The 17,218-nt window shown below is 35.4% G+C and overlaps 1 protein-coding gene across 3 annotated transcripts in view; it reads right to left on the bottom strand.

The window, feature by feature from the left end:
* The window catches only part of ST18 (ST18 C2H2C-type zinc finger transcription factor), a 104,956-nt gene extending 91,702 nt beyond the window's left edge, over positions 1 to 13,254 (bottom strand). For all 3 annotated transcript variants that reach the window (XM_059166466.1, XM_059166467.1, XM_059166468.1), the window contains exons 1-3: positions 13,153 to 13,254; positions 6,958 to 7,012; positions 4,848 to 4,878 (exon numbers count right to left, since the gene is read on the bottom strand). In XM_059166466.1, the coding sequence (XP_059022449.1) occupies positions 4,848 to 4,878; positions 6,958 to 7,012 (86 nt within the window). In that variant the 5' untranslated portion in view covers positions 13,153 to 13,254. The remainder of the gene's footprint in view (positions 1 to 4,847; positions 4,879 to 6,957; positions 7,013 to 13,152) is intronic.
* Positions 13,255 to 17,218: the final 3,964 nt, after the last annotated feature.

Genomic DNA, 17,218 nt, shown 5'->3' with positions numbered 1-17,218 from the left:
TGATGAATTGGAACACTGGTGTGTTAGTGTAGGTTCATTAATCATAACAAATGTCCTGCTCTGCTCAGGGAAAGTGTAGATAGTGGGGGACATTGTGTGTGTCAGGACACGGGGTCTATGGAGAGTCCCTGTATCTTCTACCTTCTGCTCAGTTATTCTGTGAACCTAAAGCCACTCTAAAAAGTAAAAAAAAAAGGGGGGGGGGCATGGAGGTCGGCATGGAATGTGAGGGCTTGCAGTAGCGGAAAATAATATAGAGGCTGCATCAGGTACTGGGAAGAGTGGGATGTGCGCTGGACCACATACAGGACCTACGTTCTACTTCCCGTTCAGTCACTTACGACTCAGACATCTTGTATTAATCAGGCTCAGAAGCTAAATGTAGCTAATGTTGTTTGTCCTGACTACCCCTCCAGGTGGCTTGCACGGATCCAATTAGAAACTACCTATTCTTTCAACCACTCACTTGACACGCACATTTTGCAGGCCCACTCAATGGCAGTTTCAGTGCTAAATGCTATTAAAGGCTACGTAAGCACATAAATGTATGACAGAATTATAGTTAATGGAATTTTCTTGTTACAGAACAAACTCTTTTTAAAATTTCATTCTTTCACAGACCTGTACCCCTGGGTATAAAAATATATATTTATAAAAAATTAAAAATAAAAAAATAATAATAATAAATAAATAAAGGGGAAAAATTAAAAAAACAATTTCATTCTTATTGGAAGTTTCCCTAATCTATTTCAAGATACTCTCTTACCCTAGTAAGTACAGTAGAGTAAACAGAATGATCTCTCTGGAGTGATTAACTCATCTTATGCCTCAGTGTCCCATGACCAACAACAGCCTGCCCACTACCCAGAGATGAGGATGAGGAAGGCACCCCAAGGTGGACACTTTTCTACATCTAATCCTTATCATCTGCTGCTTTGCTAATCAGTCTCACTTGCACCCAAAGTGGCCTATTATAAAATTAGTTTTCTTTAAGGTGTCAGGCTTTTGGATTCTAATTTATAGGCTTGGCAACAATATTTAGAAAGACATATTGCTAACATGAATGTAACAGATACGTTATAAAAGTCTAAAACATGAACTGAGCCCTGCATTTGAAAATCATAGGAATGAAAGGGGGAAAAAAAGTCTTTGTTCCTTCTTTTATCCAACCTTGTAATGATAGCTACTTATTTCCTTTAACCTGGATGATGGATTTATGAAACTCTTAACTTTAGAAATCCACTTCTGTCTATTTTATTTCCTTTAGTTGTCATCTCCAGAAATCTCTGTGCAACAAGTAGTTGCAATAAAATCATGCTTATTAAAAAAAACTCTATTGCCCCACCCCAAAATAGGGAAGAAAGCTATTAAGTATTAAGTAAAATGTTTAATTGATATAAAAACTCTTGTGAATGAAATAAGATAGAAGAAAAAAGAGAAAGCCATCTAAATCTGTAAGTCACAATTTTTTTCACATGTTGATTAAATGTTTTGATTAGATCTATAGCCTATTGATTATAGACTTTATAAAATACTTAACATTTTAAACTTACAAGAAAATGCCGAATGATACAGTTCTTAAATGAAGAAAGAAAGTATATAAAATAAAATACAGTAAAAAAAGACAACCAAATGGTAATTTTCATCAGAAAACTTGCCAACCAATTGGTGAGCAGCAATAAGACCATGAAAGGACAGTGGCATTTGACTCTAATACACTTAAGAGTCTTGAATTTATTTGTGTCTCTAAGTAGTCACATAGGAAAGCCATTTCAGAGGCTAGAATATATTTTCCTAATTAGAGGAAAGGGCCGGACTGGTGTAAAACATTTTGCCAATGCATGAGACAATTACCAATATTAGTAGATGAAACAGCATTCAGATCAGATTAAGGATAATAGTAATAAAAGAAAAGCAGAGATAATACAATGGTCATGATTTAGAAAGACGTGAGAATGCCTTCTCGACATCACCTGTAACCTGGATTGTGTTGGAGGAAAGACTGGAAATGCTAATAAGGAATGTGATTAAAAGTGGGCCTGTGGTTATAAATTGCTTTTTTAATGGTGGTGATAGTAGCTGACATAGAGTATAATAAGAAGATGAGAATGTCACTATCAATTTTTATTAGTGTCATGAACAATATACAGTATATTTAAATTAGCTTCACTTGTATTAGTATTTTTGTAAGTAGTAGGTCTAGAAGCAACAACATGTCCAATGCATTCTAAAAAGAAGAACTAAATAAAGTTGCCAATGTTCCCTAGAAAATGGCCATAACTTTTACACCGGGAAAAATGTGCCACATATCCTAAGATACTCAGAATTCAGGCGCACAAAAATTCTGGATTCTAGAGCACAACAAATCTGCAGAATAAATTGGAGGAGCAATTGTAGCAAATGAATAAATTCATACAAAAATGTCAAAGACACTAAAAATACAACCTTCTATATAAATCGGAATGCTTTCCCAAGATTCACGTAGAATGATAGTTCAGGTCTACCCCTGAGTCAACTTAAATCATGTAAGAAACAATTTGGAATCTATTTGGTCTAAGCATGAATATTCTGTTGAAAGTAAGTAATTATAAAATTAAAAAATCAGTTAGTAATTCTTATAAACTTGTTCTCACTAAAGAAAAATAGGTGAATTTGGGTTTGCTAGTGAATTTTCCCAGCAATTATCACCAGCTTTCTGAGTTGGTCTGATGACAAATTAGGTAAAATTGAATATCTGACAAAAAATAACTCGTAGAGAATTAGGAAAATAGGAAATATTTTTACTTTTAATCATAACATTTTCTTTGTTCAAATTCCAGACACCTAAACTGTTGAAAAACAGGCCGTAAGGGTTAAAATATAGAATTTCAAGAATCCAGCTGCTGACAATATGAATAAGCCATTTCTTTTTAAATTGTATTCTAGATGAGTAGTATTGCGTATGAGAGAAATCATAGCTTGGGGGTTAAGAGCCTGTCCTGAGTCAGAAGTCTGGACTACTTACTAGCTGTGTAATGTTAGAGTAGTTATTTTCATTTTCTTCATCTGAAAATTGGAAAAACCATAGTTGCTACCTTATAAAGTTCTTGTGAGGATTAAATGAGACAGTAGCGTGATGAAGAATGCTCAAGAGTGTCTGGTACACGACAAGACCTCAATATTCTATTAGTTTTATTACAATTACTAAAGCTAACAGTGTGCTTAAGTAGTAATCTCTATTTTTCCAGGAAGTTTATATTAAACATTTTTTTTTTCCTACAGAGTTGCTTCTCTTGCTAATTCCTCCCTTTTTCTTTATGAATTACAAATTTCTCCTTAAGCCAAAACACACACTCATTCATTTCTTCAAAATTCTCTTTTTCAAGTTATTTTTCAAGACATATCACCCAAAGTCTCACTTCCCTCCCAAGAATGGTTTGAGTCCCTAAAAAGACTGACTGGAGACATAGTCACTTCGACAGTTAGGGAAGACCATGAGTTCCTGGGTACCCTGTTTCTGCTTGGACCAGTAGGAAACCACTGATTAATAGGGAAACATCTCATGCACTTTAAGCCCTTGATCATTTTAAACTTCTCTTGATAATTCTATAGGAAACATAAAGTCTCCAAACAGATAGGAATTTTAAATTTTAAAAACAAGTGATTAAGCAAGTCAGACACTTCATTCATTTAATCCTGTCCTGATATGTGGGTGCGTTCTCCTTTCTGCTCAAGAAATTTAAAATGTAAAATGTAAACTTCTCAATCATGAAATTGAAAATATAAGCAGGACCGGGGATTCCCTACTAACAAATTTCCACAGAGAAGGGCATTAGCCTGAAACTTGAACTCCATTCTGATAGATACGTATTCCACTAAATAAGTGTACCAAAACTGTGACAGAATGAATCTTCTGAAACATGGAAATAACTAAAAGAGCCTTTTCTTTAGGAAATCACAGAACACAGTTGCTTGGAAAAATAGCCATGTAAACGTCCATGGATACAGTGTAAATTTCAAAGTGTATCAAACGCTGTTACACAACTTCCTGTTTTCAAACATTTCCCTGAGGAACACATATAGACCATTGTTGTTTTCAGAAAGGTGAAAGTGGATTAAATGGTAGGTGTGAGACTTGGTTTGCAATAGCATATAAAGGACAAGGGACAAAGGATTCATCTTGCTCCTGACACAATTTCTCTAAAAAATATCACTGATACAAAATATGTATGTCAGCATGTGTTTCCTTTTAAAAATGCACTTTAAAAAAAAGATAAATTACATCTTGAAAGAAACTCTGCAAAAACAAAACAAAACAAACTCCACAATTAATTGGGGTTTATTCTGCAAAACCTACGATGATGGAATTTCCATAACATTGTCTTAGGTACATTAATAGTCTCTAAGGTGAAAATGCATGGACACACCCACAAACCTACTATCTTCCAATGTCTACAGTTAAAAATTTATATGATAGAGTTATCTAATTATTTAAAACAAAAACTTGAGAACTTGGGACTTGGGTCATTTTTTAATCAGGCTCACAGATGACAATTCAGTTCTTCACTAGTGCACAAACCAACCACAGGCATGGTATGGACACAAAAGTGGCAAACACTCCTTGGAAGGAAGTGGGAAACTACATTATAGCAAAATGTTGTGTTTTGTTATCAAAATGGGAGCCCTAATTGTTTTGAACCAATTATGGGTAGTTTCTCCCTTTCTCTTCTCCTTTGCAACATAGACAAATAAGCCTGTTGGCTTATTCCTCCTACTATCACAGGGATTCTCAGGTTTGAAATGTACAAAAGCCTTCTAATAATTAAAGCCAACTGATACTATACAAAGTAACATGGGACAAATCTTACCTGAGCTCCTGAATTAGAGAATCTATTGGCACTGTTGACAAAAAGAAAGAAAAATCAGTTTAATTTTGAAAACTGTATGACTGAAACTTTTCACCCATCTAAAAATAATGACGAATAAATGGTTAATACAAACCCCACTTAACTTCCCACTGGGTGAATAGATTATTTCTGGTTCTGGTTCTTTGGAGTGGATACCAGTGGGTAGATGAATATGATCCAGAACAGATGATTCAGGGTTTAGTGCCTTAGATGACTCTGGGACCTTGCATTAATGGATTGGATTTTCCAAATACCTATCTTTAGAGATTCATTGAAAACTTACAAGAACAGGAAGGACTTGAATTATTTTTAAATCAATTTTATTGTTCATATGAAATGTTTCAAAATAATCCTAAGCTGACACTTTTATTGACATTAGACAAGTATTTATATAAAATGGAAAGTTTTACTAAGTGGATGCATCCCAAGATAATATTCCATAAATTTCATATGTATAGAAAGAGGAAAATATGCTTTAGCCATGCTAATATCAACATGGTTTTAAAAATAAGAATCTTGTAAAAAAAAAAAAAGCTTTGATTTTTTTCTGACAAGTGATGGGAATTAAAGAAGTTCATGTTTATAAATACCTGCCTACACAAGGATAAGCAGCATATTGAGAAAGACAACAGGTGGTTTTAAAGATTACTCATGACACACGAGAAACAGTTGTTTCATTTCTAGAAGAACATTTTGGCTCTATTTAAGGGTGTATATTATGTGCCAAAAGAATTCAAAGTACAAAAAGAATTGCAAATTAAAAGACCCACATTTTAAAAGTATGCTAGAATAGTGTGCTTTTAGAAGTCAAAAGAAGGGATTCATATTCAAACACAGTCCCTAGAATGCTGGTATTTATGGCAGATGCAAGTTTATCCTAAATAACAATACAAATCATTTTTTTCCCTTCAACTTGTATTCTATTGAGAAGTTTGCGGCATAAAAATTTAATGTTTAGAACTACTGCATTCCAAATATTAGAATATATGATGTAATTACTTTAAATGTAACTTGAAGTAAAACTGGGCACTACCATGGTATGAAACTACTGTTTGGATAGAGAACGTTCCTGCATCTTGTAAAGCATTATTCTGCCTTTTGGTTGTCATAGCTAATGATTTTTACTGAAATGGTTACATTTTAACTGAAAAAAGTCATCCTGGAATTTACTAAAAATTTTGGGATTCTGGACTTTACTCAAATAGGCATTATTTACCTTGACTACAAATAGAAACATAGCTAAGGAAAGCATTTCATCTGATTAGCCCACTTTCAACAGTAAATCTCAAAAACCCTTCCTTAGCAAGGCTAACTGGGAGAAGAGTCAGGTGGGGAATGGCTATCCAGAGTGTTTTCAGAGGCTATGGTAAAACTACAGTTTTCCATTTAGAATTAAGGGTCACAAAAATATAGCTAATTATAATAAAAGTTATTTTCCTTAAGGGGTATTATTGCCAGTCAATCCTGTTTTCCAGATGTTTAGCTCATCAAGGGCCTGTTTATATTTCAATATTACATTACCATCTGTTGGTTACAAAAAGAGAAGGATAACCGGCAAGTTAAACCTTTCAAACGTTACTTTGCGGAGCTGCCGGAAATTCCCAGCAGGGACAGGCAAAAAACAAACATCATCATTTTACTTGAACTAAGTTTAGATTGGGAGCCACTAAACCAGATAACATAAAAATCAAAATCTGCTTTGGCAGTAAACTAACAATTCTGTCTTTTCCCTTGACCATTAAAGGTCACTTCAATAATTTGAAGGTCTCCATGAAGCATTCTTCCCTTGCTGACCCTTATGTTGTTTTGCAGGATGTTTTAAATCTACTCATGATTGCCATTTTGTAAAAATTAGCATCACACATCATTGGGACTTTTCTGAGTCCTTTAGCTCCTGGTTCATAATATTTTGCCTCTCAATGCCATGATCCAATGTCCTAGCTTGATTTAAAAAAAAGAAGCCCTGAGGAAGTTGTAATGATTCTAACTACACATTAGGGACTGAGTACTGGAACTTCCATATTTCATGGTGTGGTGGGCACGGTGTCATGGAACCTGCTTGCTAACTCACCCTTGGTTCCTTTAGAGCGGGTACGCAGTGTTTTATCTTCAGCCTCTGCATCCATCTGTAACATGAACACAAAGTCCTGAGGTCATTCCTTTGACATTGACCAAATTACAAAAACATGTCCTTGCCAGTTCTGAGGGTCATAATGAAAAACAGAGTAGTCCTCTAAGCTCTTGAATAGCACCCTGCCTCGGCAGGTAAGTAGCTGCGACTGCTCTTGCAGTCCATGAGTTTTGGAAATACTTTTATAGATGCTGAAACCAGAGGGAACAGTGAGAAGAGGGCAGATGTCCTTGTCCATAAGTGTTTGCTAGCAATTCAAACATTTCTGGCATTACAAAAATTGAAAGAAAAAAAAAAAAGGATTGTCTGATTAACAGTGGTTGTGAAGTAGACAAAACCTCAAATGCCAAACAAAAGGTTTCAGACTAATTTACTAAAACCTGATTCTAATGCAATGTGCTTTCTTTTCAGGTGTGGAGGATTTTTAAATTTTTTTACTAGACCTTGTCTGATATGTACCTCTTTCTACTTCAGGAAAAGTATTTCCCTGTGTAAAAAAGCAACATGAAGGCCAATCACTGAAATGCCCCCATTTCAAAATACCACTGGAAGTGTTAATCATCAAATGACATACATTTACTTCCAGAATTCCAGAATAAATATTGGTTCTAATCATGCAAATCTGTGAGGAAAGTGAAATTTGAGTGCTGCATGTGTCTGCATCAAACTCCCTAAAACATCATTACTAAATATCTTAAAAGTAATCAAATAAACTATTGAAAGAATAGAAAGACTTTAAAAAGCCTGCTGTTTTTGTCCCTCTGGAGATAGTCAGACATGACTACTCCCATTGTTTTCACTAGAATCTTCCAATAATGTCTAGTTTAATTCACCTTTGCACATTATCAAAAGGAGTCCTTAAATAGTGAGAAGTTATTTTGCTTGAAAATGAGAAGCAGGCAGAAGGTGCTGTCCGTGGTGCCCATCCTTAAATCCTGACATAGCGTGTATGTGGTATGACTGCAATGGTAATGGGAGGCGCATCTCTGCTCTCTCAGGCTGAGTTGTGATTGAAGGCACTGACCTGCCATAGACTTATAATAGGGGAGCAGGTGTGGCAATGATGGACTTTAATTTCCTTTAATAAACCTTTTATGTGCCACACTTTTACTGCCATTCGACGCTCTCCAAGGTCCTGCACATAATAGGTTCATTACTTTTGATTACTATAGTCTATTGAGACAAACAACTCCAGAACACACTATATATTATGTTCAGTTAAACCAATATAGACTATTTATCCATTGTGCATTTTTTCACCTGCAACACTACAGACAAAATTAACGACAGCTCTTGTAAGCTAAAACTATTAAAACCACCAGTACTCTTTTGTCATCATTTCATAATAAACACCACACCAATCACTGAACTGTTTTTTAAATTAGCAAACAAAAAGTGTTCACTGCTTTTGCTAAGCTGCAGTCGCTTTAGTCTAAATAAAATGGTCCATCATTATGAATATTTTAAAACTACATAATAAAAGGAAACAACAATAAAAGAGAGGTGATTTTTTTTCCTGTAGATTTTCCTTCTTTTAAAACCACATGTATTTATGACAGATGCGACATTGCCTAGGATTAAAATGGGTTGGTTTACTCAGGATGGTGAGCACTGCTTTGTGAAATCCTCCTCCATCATGAGTATCTCTGTTGCATATAAAGTGGCTCAACTCAAGCAAACTCCCCTCCATGTGTTAAATGAGTAACTCGGTTAAGAGAGATCAGCAGCAGGAGGATTAAAACAATGAAAAACACCAACTATTTCTGAGGAGACTACTCCCGTGGGTGAGTACCAACTCAACACAACTCTAATATTTTCCTGCCACACAGGTGCTACGAGCTCTCCCTAACCAATATGAAAAATCTCTCCTGAAAGGCAAGTGAAGATTGAACTCCATGAGTTTCTTTACCAAAACTGAAATACAGGTTGCAAACAGTGCCAGCAGGTACATATAAAAGTTTTAGAAACCTACTTAAATGTAGCCTTCCTTATAACAGCTTTAAGACTAATTCTATTTTGCAATTCAGCTATTCCCTTGGACCTGACGGGTCTGCAGCCACCCCATGAGCTGCCTCCCCCATAAAGTCATTGGAAAGAATGCATAAATATTCATGGACCTCCGCTTGATTATGCTTGGAATGCTAGTCTCATAATTGCATTTCGTGGTGCTATTGTCCTCTTGGTGGTACAGCATATATATCCTATGTAAACATTTTAAAGATTGGTAACTCATAAAGCTAAGTTTTCAAATTTAACTTGTGAGCCAAGTTATATGAGTGAATTGGATTGAGATCATAATATATAATCCATTGATTTCAAATTCTTTCTCTGTTTCACAACCAAAGAACAATAGAAGTTACTAAGTTCAGAAGAAGATCAGAAACCTAAAGCAATGTGCTTTCTTTTCAGGAGTGGAAGTTTTTAACATTCATGAGATGGCTTGCTCTCCTGACAGATCTCAATCTGAAGATAAGACTTTGTTTTCTAAAACCTTATATACGGGAGGAGAAATTTCTAACTATTCTTTTATATGGACTATTCTTGTGGATTTTAATAAACTCCCAATAATTGGACTTAATTTTTTAAAAGTCAAACTCCATATTCAGTGAGTACCTTTTGCTGGGAATGGTGCATTAAAGAGATTTCTACCTCAGTGCATGGGGTAAGTATGGCAGGGCAGGGGTGGGGGTGAAATTCCCACTCTTTAAACTTCTTCCAGACCTATAGAGAAGGCCCATGGCTATGGTGTGATCCAGGAGACGGACCTAACTAATATGTGCTACAATATGGGAAACTACACTTTTCACTGGGAACATTTTTTTTTTTTTTCTGTTGTAAGAGGAGACTTGATCTTTTTTACTGCGGAAGTCCCAAATGCTATTGACAAGTCTCCAATGAATCTGGCAAATCTTTTTTTTGAATCTGGCAAATCTTAATGAGTCATTTCCTTTCTCAAAACAGAGATCTAATTTCCTTAAAAAAAAAGACAACTGTCCTTCTTGAGGTTTCTTAGAACCTTTGTTTATCTCATTTTGTTGTTTATGAATGGGAACAAGTCAAGATATTTTCTGGGATTCCTATAATGGTTTCCTCCTGGCTCTGATAATTTACTTCTCAATAGAGATAAAATATTAAAAATACGTTTTGCCATTTGTTTTTCCTAATCTCAAACTACTTTAAGAAAATTCGCTTAACCTATAAGTATGAAGATTTTTATGTACAAATATGTGAAAAGGAGAAAAAAGTGGTTCTTACCTGGTATTCATAATAAAGCCATGAAAAAAAATTTACAAGATTTCATTCTCTGGGAAGAGGAGTTAATACGAGGAAAAATGGCAAGAGGGAAAGAAACTTATGAGATAAAGAAGGCAAAGAAGTGAAACTTGCAGGAAGGATATGCAAGATCCAATAAGAAGTAAGTAGATAGATAATGAAGAGGAAAAATGAACATAAAAATGAAATTAAACTACTTAGTTGAATTTGGAAACCTGTTACTTAACATCCTTATATACTTGCAACCTATATTCAGGTACCCATTGGAAATTCCTCCTTGCTTTTACTTGATCATATTTTCTTACTGGCCCTCACATCAGCAGATCTCCTGTCCACATCATCCAGTGTATAGATCAGGAGCCTTCCTCTGAGCTGAAGAGAAAGTCCTGAAATTGTTGGTTTGTAGAAAGGAGAGCCTCAAGGAACAGGACACAAAGTTTATAAAATCAATTTTGTTTTCAGTCACACTAGCAAATTACTGCTATGTGAGGAAGTTTAGTTCCCTTTGATTTTATTTTTTACTCAAAATCCTATTTAAACCTAATGGTAAAAAAAAAAATTCTCCAAGTAAATATTTAATCATTTCTTAAAAACTGGATAAAAAAAATATCTCTTGGTGATGTTGAAGTTTTATTTTTCCTTTCAACAGAACTATAGACTAGACTGGTGTCCTAGATAGGTAAATAGATAGATAGATGATAGATAAGATGGATACAAATATGTATGAGTAATCTTGAATTTGTTACATTAATATAAAAAGTCATAGTGATCATAATGTTTTGAGCACAACTTCTCAAAATCCTGATACAATTAAACTTCATACTCTACTAACACATAATCTTATGATGGTAACTATCTTTAATTTGAGAAGTCCTTCACATACACTCAACTTGCAATAATTTCCATTTATAACAAGATTTCATTGTGTTTCCCTCCTCAGAGTTTTGGACTGGCAATGCATTTTTGTAGGTTGTGCCACATGACTCTTGTTAGATGTCATTTCAATCCCAGGGAACACGTGGCAATGGAGAGAGGAAGCTCTATGGCTGCTGAGAAGAGGTCCTAGGGTCCTCTCCATGAGGAGTCTTTTATCCTCAGTGGATGCTTCCTTTACAAAAATCAATTTAAAAAAAAATAACAAAGAGAAACTCAGGAAGTTGGAAAGGGCTAAGCCCAGAAAATGAAACAACTGGAGGATGCCAGTATCTTAGAATGAAATTTGGCCAGATTGAAGAACAAAGAACCTTACACTGAGTGCCCTTTCTTTTGCTGATTCTGGCATCATTTTCTTTTAAATGCAGGTTTGGATCAGCCCAAAACGGCAGCAAAAGCTGTCTCCTCTTATACAGGGAATGGATGGGGAACATGAGTTCTAATACTAAAAGAATAGTTTTCTTGTTGAAAGAATATTGAGATGGAATGTTCAAGTATTTGTTTTCTCTCTTTTAACTCTCTTTTTACTTTTCTGGTTTTATTTTCATATGTTTCTTATTTGCTCAGAAAGAAGACATCAAAAAGTGAATTTTTAAAAAATGTAAACTAATAAAAACTGTTTTTTTGCATCATTCAAGATATCATATTAATTTTCTCTACCTTCTCTAAGTCCTTTATTTTAGAAAAAATGAAAATTTTCTGAATCCTTTATCTTTATCTCTGATTCCAACTCCCTGTTCCTACTTATATGTTTCTTATTATACTATCTTTGGTTCTGCACAGAAAGCTAAGGAATAGAATGATGTGTCCCCTTTAGATTTAGAATACCTCTCTTGTCTGCCCTAATCTTTCCCAACCTGACAAAAACTACACCTAAGGAAGAAACAGACTCAGTCCACCATCAGATCAAGTGCAGTTCTCTGGAAAACTCTTCTTTCTGAGAGCCAATTTCATTCCCATTCCCCTTAGAGGAAGTGATTCTCACAGGGATTTCCAGAGTCACTTGGAAATGCACTCCAGTAAAAGAAATCTTCGACCTGAGACAAGCTTGAGTCGCTTTATAAGGAAGTTCGTCTATTTTGAGTTTCATTTTTCATTTCTGAGTTGTCACTGCTTTGTCGACTCCATCCTGTAACTTCACACAACTGGCAAAGCTGAATATAAACCAAAGCCATATGTTTGTGTCCTTTTGCCAAACGACTCCAGCAAATAGTTCTATTATTCCCTTAGGTAGCCAACGTGTGCCAAGGATTTCTATTAGTCGCTGTACCACGGCCTCTGAGTCACAGCTTTGTGATATAAGGGGGCAATCGCCAGCTTTATGTTTTAGGAGACTTTTTGTGTATTTTTAAAAATATGCCCGGTTTAAAGACAACGTGGGTTAAATAATACCCTAAAAGGGCCTTAAGAATTTTTTTTCTTACTGATATATTAAGATGTATATGTACAAATATGTAATTGTTGGAAGACAAGCTACTTCATATAGAGATAAATTATTTTTAATAGGTTTTTCCCAAGGACAACTTAATTCTTAATGTTTGTAGGAATTAACTTCAGAAGTCATCTACAATGCTTTTAAAAACATGCTTTTAAACTATCTCTTATTTATTCTTAATCCTTCAGTAAACTGATTCCTAATACAAATGAATTTAAATGTATTTTTAAAGACAATTTTAATGCTGAAGCTTTCTTTAGGGGTAAACATGTATGAATAAATAATATAAACCAATCAATATGCAAAAGGACTCTACCTGTTTAATATTTTTAAATATTAAAATGATCATGCTTCTGACAAAATTCCAAATCCAAATTCAGCACTATCAATAAATTCCTTTCAAAGCAAATCCACCAAGTGCTGTTATAAAGGAGAGCTTTTATATAAATGCCTTGATTGGATACATTTTATTTCAACACAAAATGTTGCCTTACCTCTCTTTTTCTTCAGGTAACTTGTCTGCCAACTTGGTTTGCCCTGCTCTGTCAAAGTGACAAAATTTCTTTGTCCACCTCAGTGAGAAGTCCTTAAATTCATTCTATTAAGATCAAAATTAAAAGGAGGAAAGAGTATAAAATTAAATAGAAGATCAGTAGTAAACAATGAAGTGAACAATAATGCATTAACACTTTTACCTGTAATCTGGTTGGGCTCTACCATAGACAGAACGAAAAATTGTATACTACAATATCAATGAGTAAAAGACATTTATATTTTTAAAGGTAGTCAAATTCATTCTCGTCTTAATTACTAAACTATATATGTATATATTACGTCTTCAATTTGGTAGGGAAATTGGATAGTATTATCTACTAGTATTTTTACTATTATCATTAGTATTCTTACTTTTAACCACCAAAAGAAGTTCAGACAAGATTTGGAAAGTACTCTACTCAAGAAATCACAAAAGACAGGTTCAAAATTCATCCTGTTCTTGTTAAGAGCTCTCTTGAATGAGACTTTCATATAATGCTTGTAATTCTCTTTGCCAATATTTTATCTTGCTTTTCATAGAAACGATTTACCCTTGTTTTACTCTGCATTCAGACATACCACAGAGAGCTGCTTCACCTTTATTTTGTCCCAGGAATGGGAAGAGAATCTGTCTTCAGACCATTTGGCCTTTGAGAGGAAACTTTGAAATTCAGCATAGTACATTCAGCATCCTAGAGCAGGACTATTTATACAAATATCACGTATATCAATGCACATCTAAAATGTGTATGTCTGGCAGTTCTGGTATTTTAAAACACAAGCTACCAACCTTCCTTGCAGAAGATTTCTATCTTCCTGTATTTTACCCCTTGCAGTAGATTGAAGTGCGTGGCTTTTTAACCATAGATTTCTGTATTGCTTGTAAGCTTTGACCAGACATTAAGCAGCTCTTCTTCAACTCAAGTCATCAACTGTTCCTGGGAAAAAATAGGTATAAAACTCTCTCAAGTGATAGAGCAGATTATTGAACATGATGTCAGAATTGGAAAGGGGCACAGGAGCTTGGGAATTCTTAGTTTGTGTTTGAGTGCAACTGGGGAAAAAAAAAAGTCATTCTGTACAAATGGCATTTGGCTGATTCTACCTCACTCTCAGTTCAGAAAGAGTCCCGAAGCTTTCCACCTGCCTATTCCCTTTTGTTTGCCACACTCTAACCTAAAACAAAAGATCCTGGAAAACAGTCACACTGGTGAGCAAAGCTCTTTCTAAATCCTGAAAGTAATGGCTTTTTGTCTAATACCCTATCGTGTTATGTATTTATTAGCAATACATTTTCCATTTATTTTCTCAAAGATTGCCAATAAAGAACTGAATCACATAAGGGAGTAGCTGTAAACCCTCTGAGTTCCCTAATGTCAAACTCATTAGCATCCGAATAAGCACACAGCAGCACATCATCTGCACAATTGCAATTTTTTACTACTTTTAATAGCGTTTCTCAAAGGGCTCATTTTCAACTTTCTTCAGTGGTTAGTTGGTTCTCAGGGGAAAAGTAGCTTCCTGACGCTCGCAGCTTCCACTCAACAACCCGGCCGTTTGCTGTCAGATGCATCAGCCCTCTGCCCTAACCCCATCTGCTGTCTCTCCCCTCCCTAGGGAGGAGAGTTAAGGCAGCACAGCTGAGATCAACTTGGAGAAGTGCACAGAGGGCGCCAGCAAAATATAAGTTTAGAAATATGATTTGACACAAAGGGGCTCGAGAAGTCCAAGTACACCAAAATACAAATGGGAAATTCGAGCCCTTTAGAGGCTCCCCATCCCATGTGTCTATCATTAACAACTCCACCCCCAGGCCCCCCTCCAATCCCGCTTTTTGGAAACACACTCTTGGCTGCTACCAAAAGGAATCTTCCACAGAAATTGGTTCCCTCTGTTCCTTACTTGTGTCCTATTAGTACAGCAAGAGAATACCTTTAAAAACCCACTTTTATTAATTGCCATACTTCAGTCTCTTTCACTGGTCTTGAATCATTTTGTAAAACTTCAGGACTTGCTAATATATTCATAGAAAACAGACATTCTAGAACTGTTAAGACTTGGAATCTTGACCAAGTTCCCACAACTGGCAAGACCATTAGTTCTAGCCCCACTACCAGGATGAACACTTTTTCATTAAAGCTCACATTTTTATGAAACGGCAATCTTAAAAGATAAAACCAGATGACAATTACCAAAGTGTTAGTAGCCTAATGGGCTACACGGTCCTCAAATGTGCTGTCTAATTAAGACATGGCTTTACTTGTTAAATGGAGTCATCACAAAGTACTTCATTTGTCTGCTTTACTATATGCCAATAATTAGGGCCTCTCAGTTCTTTACAGCTGCTTCATGGGTGACTACTTGCTTCTGAAAAAGACAGTTCCTTCAACCAATGATGCATTAGAATGAATCTGCTGTGTTATTTTTTTAAAAGGGTATATCAGACTATGTTCTATTGGCAGTCTGGGGTTGGGAGGGAGTGAATGACCTAAAGTGATATGATGTGTATGTCAGTCGTATCCTGACAGAGAGAACCACAGATGTATTTGTGGTTCCAAAAAACACAATATATTTTTTTAAAATCCTCTGAACTACACTCAGAGTAAAAAATCTGATGATAGAGCCAATAAATTTAATAAGAAAGCTATGTCACACTTGTAGCCCTTTAACTAATAACTAAAAGGAGCTCACCATGACCACCAATCTCTTTTTGGAATTTCTCACCAATGGAACCAGAGTGTTGTATTTCAGTCAGGATGGAAATGTATGGCAGGAACTTCTCGGAAGTTTAAAATGTTAATACAGGCTGCAGAGATCACTCTCAGAGTTAGTTTCTTAAAGAGTAAGATAAAAACAGAAGAATGCCAGCATATTTACCCTAGCACTGCTATCCTTTGAGGCCATGTCTCCACAACTTCTAACAGTCTTAATCTCCTGACCATTTTTCAAAGATTAAAATCTTCAACAATTGTTCACCAGGTAGAATGATGAGAAAGGGGGGGGGGGGAGGGTTAACCTGGCTCAGTTTAACTTTTTTGAATGGTAAAGCAAGTCCTTTACAGTCTATAGTTTCCAAGTTTATTTTTATATGAATCGGCAGTATGTTTTAACTTAGAGTCAAATTTTGTAGAAAGCTTAATGATAACTTAACCTGGACAGTCAAGTTCCTTATTTTCTCAGTTGCCATGTAGCTCCATTAAATGTCTAATGAAACTCCAAACCCCCTATTTTTGAATTTCTAATCAATGAACTATAGAATTGATTTTTCTGTCATAGTTAGAGATTGCATATATAAAAATTGGCACATAAAAATTATGTCAGCCTATCGCCAATGTATATTTACGTTGTCAAAGTCAGACGGCTTTCTTCTGCCTAACTCTCCAGGTTGATATTAGGGGATATGCTTCATTGGCTGGAGCCAGTGAAGAGAAGTAGTGAGTTTCTTTTAAGTTAGTTTAGGAAAAGAAAAGTATTGTTTATTGGCCACAAGCTTTACTTTTACCATCAGCCTCTATTCAACTGCTGATCACAGCAGTGGTAGAGAAGAGCTTCAGCAAAACTGGAACTACTCTGTAGGAAAACCAGCTCCCTTGGCAAAGTGGGTCAATGGTATTGCTTACTTTCAGGGAGAATGTCTGGATTTTCAATCATCACATATTCAACAAGACTGATTATTTGATATTAGCAACGAAATCGCTTTTCATGATCCATTTGGAACATTTTTTGCTTCCCTGACTGATGATTGAAGTTCAAATACTAAAAAAAAAAAAAAAGGCCTTCTTGTTATTCAGCAGAGTTTGTCATTTTAAAAGAATAAAAATAAGATTTGTCAATGTACAAAATTTCCATGAATGGATTTAATTGATTTTTACTGGTTTGCCTGGCTTTTTGAAATCTCTGTCCTCTAGAATCTTTCAAGGAATTCTAAGTACAGGGAGCGCTATGGCAACTCTGATCTCCTCCCAGAAAATGCAATTTTTGCTTTGCAAATTACCGAAGTCATACAGAGCATCAGAATAACTTCTG

Source organism: Mustela lutreola, chromosome 3 (assembly GCF_030435805.1).
Source record: "Mustela lutreola isolate mMusLut2 chromosome 3, mMusLut2.pri, whole genome shotgun sequence".
NCBI classification, from domain to species: Eukaryota; Metazoa; Chordata; class Mammalia; order Carnivora; family Mustelidae; genus Mustela; species Mustela lutreola.
Note: the sequence above shows the minus strand (reverse complement) of the source record. Positions and strands in the feature narration are given on the sequence as shown.